At 40.3% G+C, this 15,013-nt stretch overlaps 4 protein-coding genes across 13 annotated transcripts in view; 1 reads left to right on the plus strand and 3 right to left on the minus strand.

The window, feature by feature from the left end:
* srgap1a (SLIT-ROBO Rho GTPase activating protein 1a) overlaps positions 1-2,403 on the minus strand; it is a 99,961-nt gene extending 97,558 nt beyond the window's left edge. For 3 of the 7 annotated variants that reach the window (XM_028584510.1, XM_028584512.1, XM_028584511.1), the window contains exon 1: positions 1,693-2,403. In XM_028584510.1, the coding sequence (XP_028440311.1) occupies positions 1,693-1,756 (64 nt within the window). In that variant the 5' untranslated portion in view covers positions 1,757-2,403. The remainder of the gene's footprint in view (positions 1-1,692) is intronic. The other 4 variants (XM_028584514.1, XM_028584513.1, XM_028584508.1 and 1 more) reach the window with 3 other exon arrangements.
* Positions 2,404-2,944: 541 nt separating this feature from the next.
* Positions 2,945-8,764, minus strand: rxylt1 (ribitol xylosyltransferase 1). 3 transcript variants are annotated; one of them, XM_028585004.1, is made up of 7 exons: positions 8,547-8,764; positions 8,219-8,407; positions 6,748-6,850; positions 6,116-6,430; positions 5,782-5,952; positions 3,846-4,261; positions 2,945-3,340 (listed from the first exon to the last, which is right to left on the minus strand). In XM_028585004.1, the coding sequence occupies exons 1-6, from the start codon at positions 8,692-8,694 to the stop codon at positions 3,859-3,861; spliced, it is 1,329 nt and encodes a 442-aa protein (XP_028440805.1). In that variant the 5' UTR covers positions 8,695-8,764; the 3' UTR covers positions 2,945-3,340; positions 3,846-3,858. The 3 variants fall into 3 exon arrangements, with proteins under 3 accessions (XP_028440805.1, XP_028440804.1, XP_028440806.1); XM_028585003.1 differs by having other exon boundaries at positions 2,945-4,261; XM_028585005.1 differs by lacking the exons at positions 6,748-6,850; positions 8,219-8,407; positions 8,547-8,764 and having other exon boundaries at positions 2,945-4,261; positions 6,298-6,383.
* Positions 8,765-8,858: 94 nt separating this feature from the next.
* Positions 8,859-11,328, plus strand: LOC114559949 (cytochrome b-c1 complex subunit Rieske, mitochondrial). The gene is made up of 2 exons (XM_028585006.1): positions 8,859-9,201; positions 10,591-11,328. The coding sequence occupies exons 1-2, from the start codon at positions 9,090-9,092 to the stop codon at positions 11,199-11,201; spliced, it is 723 nt and encodes a 240-aa protein (XP_028440807.1). The 5' UTR covers positions 8,859-9,089; the 3' UTR covers positions 11,202-11,328.
* Positions 11,329-11,544: 216 nt separating this feature from the next.
* zgc:112052 (protein C19orf12 homolog) lies at positions 11,545-14,281 on the minus strand. 2 transcript variants are annotated; one of them, XM_028585985.1, is made up of 3 exons: positions 14,160-14,281; positions 13,534-13,694; positions 11,545-12,438 (listed from the first exon to the last, which is right to left on the minus strand). In XM_028585985.1, the coding sequence occupies exons 2-3, from the start codon at positions 13,691-13,693 to the stop codon at positions 12,173-12,175; spliced, it is 426 nt and encodes a 141-aa protein (XP_028441786.1). In that variant the 5' UTR covers position 13,694; positions 14,160-14,281; the 3' UTR covers positions 11,545-12,172. The 2 variants fall into 2 exon arrangements, with proteins under 2 accessions (XP_028441786.1, XP_028441785.1); XM_028585984.1 differs by having other exon boundaries at positions 13,534-13,714.
* Between the last annotated feature and the right edge of the window lie 732 nt (positions 14,282-15,013).

A 15,013-nucleotide genomic window follows, 5' to 3' on the forward strand; every position in this document is an offset into this window, starting at 1 on the left:
CACCCTCAAAACGGTCTTTTTCCAAAAACTTTATTTAAATGATGATGAAATAAAGCAACTCTCAAATGAAATACACACAAGCTATGTGCAATGCAAAAAGAACAAGTACAGTGCATTTTGCAAAAAAAAGACAGGCACCACCTGTGAGGATAAAAAAAATAATAATCTCACCGGAATATTTACAATGAATGACAAGACTCGGTTACCCTCAGAATTGAATTCTGCATCTTCAACAAAACAATAAACCGTAACACTGATTTACTGAGACTCCGGTGGTCCCATCTAGCAACGGCTAATTCTCAGCAGCGTCAGGTTGTTGTTGTTGTTGTTGTTGTTGTTATTACCCCGCTGGGTTGTGCATGACAATCGGGAGGCTTCGTCATCTCTTGTTTAGCATCCCCTATGACATCATCATCATGTGCATCATCCTCTATTATAGGCGGAAAGCCCTTAGTCATCCTCACAGGGAGAAAAAAAGGGTGCTGAAACATTCCTTGCAAATGAGAGCTTGTGCTCAACCACATGCAATCTTGTAATTCCTCAGGTCTTGGTCCATTCTCTTCACTAGCCCCCCCAATGCCCGCTAACCTTCCCCCCTTTCTCTGGATTTAAGGTTATATATGGGGACATGAATAGGTGGTATTTCATCATGCTAACCTAACAGCGCTGAAGAACAGAGCTGGTTGGCAGGAGGCCAAATCCCCATGGTTACCCTGGAGCAGCAACTGCCTCTTTCCTGTGCTGGTCTATCTGGGAATAACCTAACTCTGCTCTGCATGCATGGGGGGGTGTAGGGGTGGGGGGGTTTGAAGGAGACAGGATACAAGATGAGTTTGGGTGGCATCATTATGGCATCTTGCAGACCTCTAAACCACACACACTAAATCAGGGCAAATAGCAGTTGTATTATAGGAGTGAGGCTTTTGACATCCAGGGGGAAACAGAGAGGGCCAGAGAATAGTAACAAATGGCACAAGCAACCGCATCTTCTGAAGTGCCCCTGAGCAACACACCAAATCTATAAGACGGGTGTTCTTGTCTGAACATGTGCTCCTCCCGTCTTCGGTTGCACGATCACGCTTTAAGTGCTGTGGGAAAAGTGCGGTTACTACATAGTCTCACACCAACTCCTGATAGTAACAGGTTGTTAAACACATCAGCATAATAAAATGCACCAGACCATGAAGGAAGATAAAAGACTGTAACCTGATTGGACATGCAACATAACAGATTACTTGATAGGCTATATCTGTGAAAGATATTGATCTCTACTTTGAGCTAATGGTGACTCTATTGTGAGCACTTTCCTTGGCTCTTCAGATGCAAAACAAAAGACTAAAAGCCACTCTTTAACACAATGAGCAATCTTTTTATTTTGCTAATTAAGTTCATACCCTTGTAATACTGACATAAATGCCATTAAATTGTATTAGGCCTGTAAGTAACTTTACAAAAACAAATGTTTAACTTTAAAGTTATATAATGATTGACGTTAGATGTTATGGTTAAAAAAAATGTGACTGTTTGCCTTGCCGTAAAACAGGTTACGTTTTAGCAACTTTTTTATTTATTTTTTTACATGTAACACAGCACATCACTAGCTATGATACGCAGGTAGTGGTGAACTAACGTTAGCCTGCTCCCAATCAGTCAACAAGCATTTCCCAGCGAAACATATTCACTCTCCCTTACCTTTGACTTGACTCTCGTAATCCGCGATGATTTCTTTATCCTTTTTGAACCTCGGCGTGGACATTTTCTGTCTTCTTGTGTCCGAAGCTTGTTGTAAACTTCTTTAAAAAAAAAAAAAAAAAAAAAAACAGTTTGTCAACAAGCCGGATCCTAGAGCAGCCTACGCATCCCACACAGGACGAGGAAAACGGACGCGAGGGAAAGAAGAGGCGCGAGACAAAAAGAAATGACACTTTGAAAGGATTTAAGTCTGCAACGAGCTCGACTTGGAGCGAGAAGGAAACGTGTACGTTAGTTCTTCATTGTTCCTCCAACCTCTGGATAAGCGGTAGATATACAAGCGGGTCCAATGCGCAATGCTGCTCCAACCAATGAATCCGCTCAAGTATCAGAGCGGTCGGCACGGCGCAACAGCACTGCCGCTTTCCATAGCCGCTACCACAGAAGAAGAAGAAGAAGGAAAAAAAAACAAAAAACAATCGCGCAAGTTTCAGGCTCTCTGTGGCGGGTTTTCACAGCTAGTTGTAAATGAGTGCCAACACAACCCGTCCGTGGCGCTTTCAAGTCGATGGGAATCTTGCGAGTGTGCTTTTTGGTAGTGGTTTCCAGTTTGGGACTCACGCACACACACAAACACACACACTTCCCCCCCCCTTGCTCGCTCTCCCTCGACGGTTTCTCCCCCCAACTCCCAGCAGGCTCTGAGGCAGACAGGGCAGGCCGACTGCAGCACACACACAGCAGCTGGAGCCAGGCAAGGAGAGGGAGGAGGGATCTGCAGCTATAGTGGACACCCGGACTGACAAAATCTGACCAAATCTTAAGCCTTTTTTTTTTATTATTATAATTATGATTTGTCCATATTAGTCAGCTGTTGGAACAGAATATAACATTCAGTGTAACTAAAGCGTTATAATACACCCATGAAAAAAAGACTTCTGAATTTCGTATTATTTGTAATGAAAGCCATTAAAGTGTTTCCATTTCTTAACAAATACCCAGGCATGTGGCGTTTTAACTCAATTCCCATCATGCCATTAAGGATTTGCAATTACTTTTACCCTCTTATTTAATCCAAAGAAAGATCTCATAGCCAGAACATATTTTTCAAATGAATGGATACAGCAATAGGTAGGGAGCCACAGCTGCAGAGGGCCCATAAAAGGTCCAGTTAAAATATACTCAGTGGGCCTGTATTTCCTAGCTACACCCATGCACTCATATACAAGTAAGCTCTTAGGTAATAAAAATATACAATACATGCATTTTATTAAGAAGTTTTTCATTGAATATTCCAAACAGACAATAAATAGTAAAATACATAGCAAATACATGATTTGTCTTAGTATAAGTTTAACAAACTTTGCAGATACCAAGCCACCATTCTTTTGCACCATTATATTACCTGATCTGTGTTGATTTAGTTAAGTTGAAAGTTGTTCCCTTTTAATTTTATCCGACTTCAAAAACTTTTGCCTTACATTTCAACTGAGATCATTGTAGCCACTGAAAATTAACTGGTCCACGGCGCCATCTGCAGGGAAAATAAAAGCCCAGGACAAGCACATCCACACATTTCTCCTCAGGACAACACTCATTTATTTTCTTTGCACTGTCTAAAAAAAAAAAAAATCCATGCAGCACACCACTGAAATAAATAAGAAAAAGAACAAAAAATAAATTACTTTGTCATGTTTTGATCAGAAAAGTGACACATGCCACAGCAACAACACACATTTTTAATTCGCTCACAATGCAAAATAATAGCTCTAACTACTATTTTCAAACAAGGCATAAAAACAAATTATCATCCCATTCTACTCCTTATGTGTAGTGTTTTTTTTTTAAAATCACAATATTAAGTGCGTACAAACAGATATAAAATTTAAATGAATGTAAGGATTACAAAAACAGTAGTTTATCATTTAGTATTTCTAAACGCCTGGACATTCCACCATTGTAAACATTAAGATGTTAAATACACAGTAATGTCATTGGGCCCTTTACTGACTAGTAATGACAGCTTTACAACATACATAAATGGTTTTATAATAACCCGCACGGGAATATTACACTGAACATCATCAGGTTCACAACACCAGTAGTAGGTCACATTTCTCCACAAATAAATTAAACTGATATTGAATGTTTACCCCTGTATAACGGTCAGCCGCTCTTGAAGAAAGTCTCCTCGATGACCTCGGTGAACCTCTCCTTCATCTGCTGACGGAAGCTGGCGTACCACTCCAGCAGCCTCCTCCTCCTGTCCACCCTCTGCTCCTGGCTCATCCCTCGCTCCCTCTCCAAGATGGCCGGTAGCTCCTTCCAATCGCTGATGAAGATGAAGGGTGCTCCTGCAGCTTTGAGCAGGCGTAGTGGGGAGCTGGGCCCTGCCGCGCAAGTCCCAGGTGTCAGTACATCTTCCACCACTGGCACGGAGCCATACGAGCAGGCCTCGTAGATGCGGTAGCACTCGGTGTTGACTCCAACTGGACAGAGAGTGAGCTCGCTCTCAGCCAGAGCTGTCTGATAGCGTCTCAGGCTGTCTGCTGTCTCCTGAGGGAGCCACCTGAGGCAGGGAATACATGTAAGAAATATGCAAGATACACTATATCGCAGTACTGTTCCAATGAGACAATTCATGATTCAGATATGTCACCTCAACTCCGTTTATAATTTCATAAGTAAAAAGAGAAAAATCTCTTCTACAATTCTACATTGAAAATGTCCAAACATAAATCTAGCTACCGATAACACCAGGCTTCCCTGACATTATTAATCGAGAAAAATTCCTCTCAAATAGAGGTGTTGAAATTAATCATATAATCGATGCATCGAATCGCGGACATGGACGATGCTGCATCGATAATCGGCAGGCTCATAATCGATTATTTCTGTTTACAATTTAATGTAAACTGTTTACATGCCATGGGCTCACTGTAGTTTTATGTATCCAATTTATTTAGTATTAGAGCACTGCAGATTGTTTTGTTTTTGAAGCTTGAAAAGCTATGAATGGCTTTAATAGTAAAAATGTATTTGACGCATCAAGATATCGAATCGAATTGAATCGCTGACGTGATAATCGTAATCGAATCGAATCGTGAGATCAGTGAAGATTCACACCTCTAATCTCAAACTGCATTATGTACCACATCTGTATCACTCCTGTGAGTGAAGCCTGGTCAAAGAAAAAAGACTAACCACAGCCCTCTGTGTGAGCAGCATCCCTAAAATGTAAAATGTGGGTAAAGTTTGCAAACTGCTCACATTTAAGTAAAGTATATAACACAATTCTAATAAAAATGACGGGGGACAAACTTATAGTCCTCTTTCTGTGCAAAAATGCATTTGAAAGTTCAGTTTAATAATACAAGGTTTAACCTCTTCAGCCTCTGTGGTGTCTAATTATAACTAATGTCATGTCAGTCCCTGAAATTTAATCTACTTTCACCCCACAAGACCTTGAAAATAGTTTCAAAGCCCTTAAATGTGATGCCTCAGTAAGTGTTAGAACCCCGATGCCCCGATGATTAACAAAAATAGGTTAGATACAATAGGAAGGTCTCAGTGAGAAGGTCTTGATATTAAAGGTGCTCTAAGCGATGTTGGGTGACGGCACTTCTTGTTGACGATCAAAGTATTTTCAAACAAAGCGAGGCTAGCTCGCCCCTTCCTCCTCCTCATCCCGTCCCCTCTCCCTCCCTTCTGTGCTTAATACATCCATGGTGCTTCCGCGCACTACCCCCCACCCCCCAACTCCCACCCCCACCCCCAAATCCTTGTTGTTGGTTATTGGCTGGAACGCTGGAGCTCTGTTTGTTATGTTGTGTGGTGCAGGTTGGCCAGTTTTTTTTGTTTGTTTTTTACAGTGTGTTCAGGGGACAGGCAGCTCGCGGATAGTGAGGATATGTTTGCTGTATGTGACAAAAAATGTTGTAGCTTAAAAAACGTGTGACATCTCTTAGAGCACCTTTAATATTCTCAATATCAGTCTTTTTAAAACAAGACACTATCCAAGTAATACAGTCATTAAAACAAAATAAGAAAAGCTTTACTCTTCCATATTAGTCCTAAACAATGACTTACTTATCCCTGGCAGTGGTGATGCATTCCTTTTCCAGACCAGACTGTTTCAGCACCTGCATGAGAGTCTCTCTGGAGGAATTTTTGTAAACAGTTCCTAGGAAATTGCAGAGGTATGGCCTGTTGGAGGTAATCAGTTGGGCATTTGGCCTGATCATAGGAAACTGTCTATATCTGCACAGAGACGAGCAAAACAGAGCAACATGTTAGACGTTATTCATGTAAAAAGACAATCCGCAGTTTAATGTACTCATGTTGAGCACTAATGATGTACACACACAGGCACACACGCACACACGCACGCACGCACACGTAGGACTAGTAAGAAATAGCATACGTAGCGACACCGAGAGGCCACTGGAAGACATCCTTGTCATTGACCCAGGGGCTGTCGTACACTAGAAACAGCAGTTCCACAAAGCCACCATTTCTCTTTAAGTAAGGGGCAATGAAGTTGTTGTTGCAGTGCTCGTTGCCCAGCAGGACCACAGCCACATGTGACACTGTGTGGGACTGTACCAGAGATTGGACGTGCTCCAGCCACCGTGTAGAGTAAGAGACCTTCTGCTGCTCGCGGCCATTCAGAACCAGCACCAGGCTATGCATATCCAGAGGGACATGGCCCTGGACCACAGCAGGACCTGTGTAGAAACTAAAGATGAAGAGACAAGAGTGGAGGGGGAGAACAAGCCAATTTAATAGTTCTGCCTCATTGGGTATGAGTCTCAATCACGTATCACATTGAAGCTTGAGTGAAAAGGAAAAATAAACGTGACAACAAAAAGAAAACTGTGGAGTCATTCTGAGTCTTGTTTAAGCGCGTCGACCACGGCGCATTCCAAAGGTCAAAAAAGGGAACAAAAACGTTGTCGGATGGTTGCTCCCACAGTAGTTATTATATGATGTGGTGCATTTCGCAGAGTCACAAAAGCAGAATACATGCTTGGTATCGCATTTATGACTTGTTACCTGAAATCAATCTTTCCTGACTGCAGCTCTCCTTCTCTCCATTGTGCGATCTTGTCAGTAGGGTTGAGGGGTCCCTCTAAAATATGTTCCCAAAGGTAAATCCCTGAGGAGCAAAGAAGGGTTCAATGCATTGTGCTACCTGAAGTTAAAACATCAACATGTGCAGTGCCATTATGTTGTTCTAATGTCTGACTTCCGCAGCAGAGCATAAATCAGTTTTATATAGTCTTTTATCTACATCTATGTCTGTGGACTAAATTAAATGAAGTATCCAGCAAAGGGGGGTTTTATTCCAAATGATAAATAGAACAATGTAATTTTCTCACAGGGAGCATCAGTTGTATTCCTCTTTGTCATGCAAGAATTTAGTTTAAAGTAAGAAAGAATTATGTATTAGAGAGATTATTTAAAATCCATCAAAACATGTTTGAGCTACATGTTTGTTAAATCTGGTTGACTTTATTTTATTTACAGTCTGAGCTACAACCAATATGATTTACTACTCTTAATTCTGGACAAGAAGACACTCAATATCTCTTACACATTTCGCTTATTAACATTGATTACATTTTTATATTCATTTAGCTTTTTTATTGTTTAAAGTACAATTTTCCCTATCCAAACACTGTTCAGCTTGATCACCAAAGTATCTTCCAGCCCTCTGCAACAACATTGCAACTGTAATGTATTAATAACATCCAAATTATGAAATAGTTAATACATTTAGGAAACTACTACTTTTAAGACTTTTAAGTAATTATAAATTTGAATACATTTCAATAATTATTTATTTTCAACTTATCCACATCCACTCCATGTGCATATAGCAAATGTTTAAAGTATTTTGGTTGCTCCCATCATTTGTGAAGTTAAAGTGTTTAATGCATGGCTGCACAATGTGAGTTAGGACTGATGGCAATGCTGCAGGGGCTACTAACATAAGGAGACAGCTTCCAGAGCTATTTTTCCCTTTGGGTCTCTGCATGTTTTCATCACATTACTCTAAGCCTGTAGTTATTTCTGAAGTTTTTAAATGATATGCAGTTGGATTCTGTATTCTTTTATACAAAACACTCAGACTTGTCCATTTCTTATTGACCAATTCCTGTATTCCTTGCACCTCGTCTTAAGTGAGAAATAACATTACGTTCCACTGTATAAGTGTATGTATGACTACATGACAAATTTGAAATGGAAAATTTAAAAAAGGTATATTGTTTTAAAAAGTATAATAACCAGAAGTCAAACTAAATCATCAATCACAAGACATGAACAATTAAATTTAATGATTTTATTTAATTCAATATAAGGGGAAACATTTGTATAAATGCTTTGTACTTGAATGCACACAAGCAGATGAAAATTGACGCCATTGTAAAGTCACGGTATCGTCTTTTCACACCCAAATCACAACACAGACCTTCTCTGCAGACTCTGACGGATTAATGACACCTCATATACCATGCCTTACCTATGGCAGCTTTCCCCCAGATTTGTACCCTGTATCTTTTGGGTTTGTTCTTGTCAATTCGATCCAGGTGCTGTTTGAAGGCCTCCCTCTTTTTGGTCAGAGCAGAGTTGTAGTCCACCTGCTCATCCTCCCACGGATTCCAATCACCTGCTAAAAACGGAGCAACAGCACCGCCGTCTCTGACACCACCTACAAACACAATACACATTTGCCATCCATCTTTTCATTCATCTATCATAAAAAATGAGTTTCTAACTGTCGATTTATGAAAATGTCAGGCAGTTTATTTGCAATCGGAAGATTACGGTAATATTCCCAGGGAAATTACCCGAGAGTGCTCCAGACTCCTTCTTTACCACCCTGTGAACGCGGGAGATTACTTTGGTGCTAAAGAAGACATTGTATGCAGCATAGAGTGAAAAAGCCACATACGCAAAAATAATTAGAAGGAATAGTTTTCTTTTGGGTATTTTCATTTTTCTTTTCCTTATGTCTCATGTTACCATTGTGTAGCTAGCTCTCCTTATTTTGTGAGAGGACCCTTGTTTACATCACGAGGACCCCTGGACACAGCTGACTTAGGATAATGCCTGGACTAAATGAGTCTTTGTGTATGAAGGTATGGTTTCTACCCTTGTATATCTAACTATCGCCATACATCAACACAGAATCTATAAAGTGTGATTCTAGCATTAATTAATAACCTCAAAACTATGTAAAAACGCGATATATTGGGAAAGGAGCGCTTTGGTCAGACCGTACGTTTTATAGGCGGGGTTGTTTCAGGTAAAGCAGCATCAATGCACGTGAAGTTTGTACACAAGAACTTGTCCCCCAGCTGCGTTGTTGGGATCTCTTATTTTGAGCAGACATGATGTCCGTGGCCGCTCGGTCCGGGGCTCTTGCCCCGTACTTGCATTCAACAAAACACGCAGTTAAAAGCCTGGTGAAACCTGGAGCCAAGGACTTGGCGCCTGCTGCTGGTAAGGGGGCGGGAGGGTGAAAGATGGATGTGTGTGGAAATCCTTGTAGTTTATTGAACTGCGTCATAACACTAAAACTGGACTTAATGACTTATTACTAATTGTGATCGACAGAAAACGTTGAATATTCACTGGCTCCAGCTCATCAATGTGAATATTTGCTGGTTTTCAGTGATAGCAAACTAAAATCTTCGGTTTTTGGACTGGGCGGACAACAAGCAACTTAAGAATGTCAACTTTAATTGGCTTATTCGAAAACAAAAATAATCAGATCAATCGACAATTGTTAGCAGCTACATCGACAGTGTCCTGATTTGTAGATCCAGTTTAGACCTGATCTGATGTGCTGTATTGTAGCCCATGTAAGGGGAAGTAATCATATCCTTGACTAGTATGATATTGTAATTAAAATGGTGTCTTTGGTTTCAGGAATCTAACGGCAATGCGTATGGATACAGTATAACCAGTATTATACTGCATATTATTAATTTAATCCAGAATTCGAATTTTTAAAATGTCTTTACCATTTTTAAAGTGAAGTGATCCAATTTCCAAGGTCACATTAATTCAGCAGAAATCATTTAGTTTGTATGGTTTATGATTATTAGATCTTCTATTAATTAAACCTATATGAGGACACGGTGGGAAAGAGAAATCCATTATTTTTGAATGTTTTTGTAAGATGCTGTATATTTTACAATCCATCTGCTGTTTTTGTCTTTAAAGGTTCCATGACATGGTGCTCTTTGGATGCTTTTATAAAGACCTTAGTGGTCCCCTAATACTGTATCTGAAGTCTCTTTTATATAGACCTTTGTGGTCGCCAAATACTGTATCTGAAGGCTCTTTTATATAGACCTTAGTGGTCCCCTAATACTGTATCTGAAGTCTCTTTTATATAGGCCTTAGTGGTCCCCTAATACTGTATCTGAAGTCTCTTTCCCAAAATTCAGCCTTGGTGCAGAATTACAGCCACTAGAGCCAGTCCCACAATGAGCTTTCCTTAGTATGTGCCATTTCTGTGCCTGTAGCTATTGAGGAGGAGAGAGGGGGGTGCAAGGGTGGGGGTGTGGCCTTGACCAACTGCCACTTTGCTCGTTTGAAAGCCATGATGTCTCTCTCTCTCTCTCATGGGTGGGCCAAATTCTCTGGGCGGGCAAAGCAGAGAAAGGGGAGGTAACCTTGCTCCTTATGACCTCATAAGGAGCAAGATTCCATCTGAGCTTTCATTTTCTCAAAGGCAGAGCAGGATACCCAGAGCTCGGTTTACACCTATTGCCATTTCTAGCCACTGGGGGAATGCATAATAATGTAAAAAAAAAAAACTCAAAGTGAAATTTTCATGCCATGGGATCTTTTTAAAAACTGCATCGTATGTCTCATTTCCAGCTCCTGGGGGGATCCGCCTTGCCCACACAGATATCAAGATTCCTGACTTTACAGACTACCGTCGCCCCGAGGTTACCGACCCCAGCAAGTCCTCCCAGGACAGCAGTGATGCAAGAAGGTCGTTCTCTTACCTTTTCACTGGAGCGACCACTGTGGTTGGTGTGTATGCAGCCAAGACAGTGGTCACCCAGTTTCTCTCCTCAATGAGTGCGACAGCAGATGTCCTGGCCCTATCCCAGATTGAGATCAAGCTCAGTGAGATCCCTGAAGGCAAAAACATGACCTTCAAGTGGAGGGGAAAGCCGCTGTTTGTCCGCCACCGCACAGAGAAGGAAATCGCCGCAGAGGAGGGTGTGAATATTTCGGAGCTGCGTGACCCCCAGCATGACAAGGATAGAGTGATTAACCCCAAGTGGATGGTCGTCCTAGGTGTGTGCACCCATCTGGGTTGTGTGCCCATCGCCAGTGCTGGAGACTTCGGAGGCTACTACTGTCCCTGCCACGGCTCCCACTACGATGCTTCAGGAAGAATAAGAAAGGGACCAGCGCCTCTTAACCTGGAGGTTCCCTACTATGTATTCTCTGATGAGGACACACTCTTGGTGGGATAAATACTGGAGTTCTATCTCAGTTCCTCTATGTAATATGTATTTTTTTTTTTTTTTGATGGCTCTGTGTGAGCATTGAGGGTGCAATAAAATATGTGTAGTTACTAATAAAGACATATTTCCAACTCTATGAATGAGTTATTGCATCTTTTCACTCGTAAAAAGTCAGTTCTTTCTTCCGTTGTTCTGCATCGTTTAGCTTGATGTCTTTGATTAATTGCATTTTTATATTGGGATTAATAAAGTACTTTATCTCTATAGGTTTTTCTTATTCCATTGTTATTTACATTTTTTTTGAATCGGGAAAGTCTTAGCCTCGATATATGACTCTTAAGAAAGTCAAAGGGCCCTTTGTTACTTTTAATGGGTTTGTCGGAAAAGATGACAATTTTATACCAGTAATTTCAGCAGCAAAGAGTGAACAGCCAAGTAATTTAAAGCACTATTGTTTCACACTCGAATCACAGATGGATGTAATCCTGATGAACAAGTGTGCTGTGGAAAACTGAACCAGAGAAATACATAAGCCTTTTTTTAACTGATGAAATAATTTAAATATAATATACTGTGCACATATACTAGTCAATTCCTAGTCTTAAACTTAATAAATTATCAAATCAAAAATATTCCACATTGTACAGTTAAGTGCATAATCCTTTGAATTGAAATCCGTGTATCTGAACCATGATTATCAGGACCGTCAAAGGCTTAATAAATAAATAATTCATTCAACTGATGGGTGCACCTCACATAATAAATTAATCCAGTTATACAGTCATTTGCTAACCTCATATTACCCAGTGTAACCTTTTGCCAGGACTGTGATATCTGTGCAATTTTACAAAATGTGATTTGACATTTGATGAAAAAAGTCTGTCCAACTTCATAACATCAGTTCACATTATTTTTCAAAGACTCCGTCCTCCTGAGCACGTGCGCCCCTGAGTCAGGTTATCCCAGTTTTTCCACAGACACTAATCCACGTAGTGCACCTCCGCCTGGAGCTCCTTGGAAATATACCCGAGAAGGGCGGCTGTAAGTTGCTGCTTCAAGGTGGCGTTGCCCATCACCAGAGCAGTTAGCTGAGCCAAATCTGTCCACTGAACGTCTCCCAGGACGACCATAAGATCATCGTAAAGCTTCTGCTGCTGCTGAGGACTGAGCTCCATGATGATCTGAGGCAGCGGTTTGAATTGTCCACTGGTCAGCCAGCAGCCCAGCAGGCCTCCAACAGCACCGCCTACAGGGGAAGAGGGTTTAGAATTTGTGAAAGATTCCATGGCATGAAAATTTCACTTTATGAGGTTTTTTAACATTAATATGTGTTCCCCCAGCCTGCCTATGGTCCCCCAGTGGCTAGAAATGGCGATAGGTGTAAACCGAGCCCTGGGTATCCTGCTCTGCCTTTGAGAAAATGAAAGCTCAGATGGGCCGATCTGGAATCTTGCTCCTTATGAGGTCATAAGGAGCAAGGTTACCTCCCCTTTCTCTGCTTTGCCCGCCCAGAGAATTTGGCCCACCCATGAGAGAGAGACATCATGGCCACACCCCCACTCTCAACCTGCTGTAATTCTGCACCAAGGCTGAATTTCGGGAAAGAGACTTCAGATACAGTATTAGGGGACCACTAAGGTCTATATAAAAGAGACTTCAGATACAGTATTAGGGGACCACTAAGGTCTATATAAAAGAGACTTCAGATACAGTATTAGGGGACCACTAAGGTCTATATAAAAGAGACTTCAGATACAGTATTAGGGGACCACTAAGGTCTATATAAAAGAGACTTCAGATACAGTATTAGGGGACCACTAAGGTCTATATAAAAGAGACTTCAGATACAGTATTAGGGGACCACTAAGGCCTATATAAAAGAGACTTCAGATACAGTATTAGGGGACCACTAAGGTCTATATAAAAGAGACTTCAGATACAGTATTAGGGGACCACTAAGGTCTATATAAAAGACACTTCAGATACAGTATTAGGGGACCACTAAGGTCTATATAAAAGAGACTTCAGATACAATATTAGGGGACCACTAAGGTCTATATAAAAGAGACTTCAGATACAGTATTAGGGGACCACTAAGGTCTATATAAAAGAGACTTCAGATACAGTATTAGGGGACCACTAAGGTCTATATAAAAGAGACTTCAGATACAGTATTAGGGGACCACTAAGGTCTATATAAAAGAGACTTCAGATGCAGTATTAGGGGACCACTAAGGTCTATATAAAAGCATCCAAAGAGCACCATGTCATGGGAACTTTAAATTACGATTGTACATAACATACACATTTTGTATATTTCTGTGAGTTAGATCCCACTTACCCACTGCAATACCAAGAGGGCCCCCAACTAACCCTCCAGCGAAGGCCAGTCCACCAGCAGCTGCTGCTCCCTTCCCTGAGCCTTTCACCGTGGTCTGGATTTGCTGATTGGCAGATAACTCTGAACACAGCTTCATGACATCATCAATTCGATGACTCATACTGTGGATCAGAGTTATATACTTTTAGGAGAAATTACAGAAAGTATAAATGTAAGACACTTAAAAATCTAATAATAAGCATAGAATAAGAAATCGTGAAAATACTGCCAAGTTAGAATAGTTTAGAATAGTTATAATACAAGTATTTGTTGTTGGCTATTCACAAATCAACAATTTCGAAAATCCCATCAGACACTGACATACACTAAATAATTTAGAAGACTATAGAATAACATAGAAGACTAAACATGTTCCTGCATGTATTGAATATTGTGGCACATAGAAACGTTCTAAAGAAATCATTGACAGCTACCAATATAGTAGTGTGATAGCTCTGATTGCATCAGAAATCTTCATAAAAGGCAAAGGTTAACGTTTCATTGTAGCATCCACAGCCCATTTCAACAAAACATTAGCCATTCGGCCAAGCCTGCTGTAATAATCACAGTAAACATTATAGGCTTACCTTGCTGTGTTGTGAAATCCTCATCAATATCTGTAAGGCTGTTGTTATAATGTTATTATGATGTATCAACTATTTTTCTGATTAGCCGGTTACTCTTTAATTTCTGAGCTGACTATGGCCGCAATGCCTGATGGGAACAACAAAAATGCTGCGTTCAGGAACATTCGGCCAATCCCCATATAGAATTCCCTGCATTTTGGCAGGAAAACAACCAGTCTATGAAAAACAACCAAATATACAAGTTTTAGGTTAGTTAGGTCAGTAAGTCACTGAAAATGCTCATCACATAATTACAGAAAAAAAAGATTGAGACAAAGTAGAGAATAATGATATTATTGTATTATTCTACCGTAATAGTATAACACAGCAAATTTAATTATTTCAATTATTAATAATAGCTTGAACTGATAATTCAGGATACATTTGTTAATTAAAAGCTTTGTGAATAAAGGGGGTTATTAGGAGTTAAATTGATAAATAGAAATGTACTTGTCAAATATCTAAGATTAATGTGTGATTTGTGGGGAAAGTCGCTTATCCCTTATAACTTCTTCTTAATTTGATGAGTAAAGGCTTTTCAAGTGGTATGACTTTTCAAATTAATGGACAAATTAAGGGACATCTCGTTCCTATACAAAACATAAGAAGTGAAATATGGATTATGTTTTTAAGGGGTTCTTGAGTCACAAGTGCATCATTTGTTTTTGCTATTATGACCGGTACATGATATTTCCGACAGCAAATAAAGGCAACAAAAACAGCCAATGAGCGTCTAACAACAAGGGGGCTGGAACCATGGGTGATAGAGAAAGACATTTGCCTATTTATTTTCTGAACCTAACTTGTTTATCACA

Source organism: Perca flavescens, chromosome 8 (genome assembly GCF_004354835.1).
Source record: "Perca flavescens isolate YP-PL-M2 chromosome 8, PFLA_1.0, whole genome shotgun sequence".
Classification (NCBI taxonomy): domain Eukaryota; kingdom Metazoa; phylum Chordata; class Actinopteri; order Perciformes; family Percidae; genus Perca; species Perca flavescens.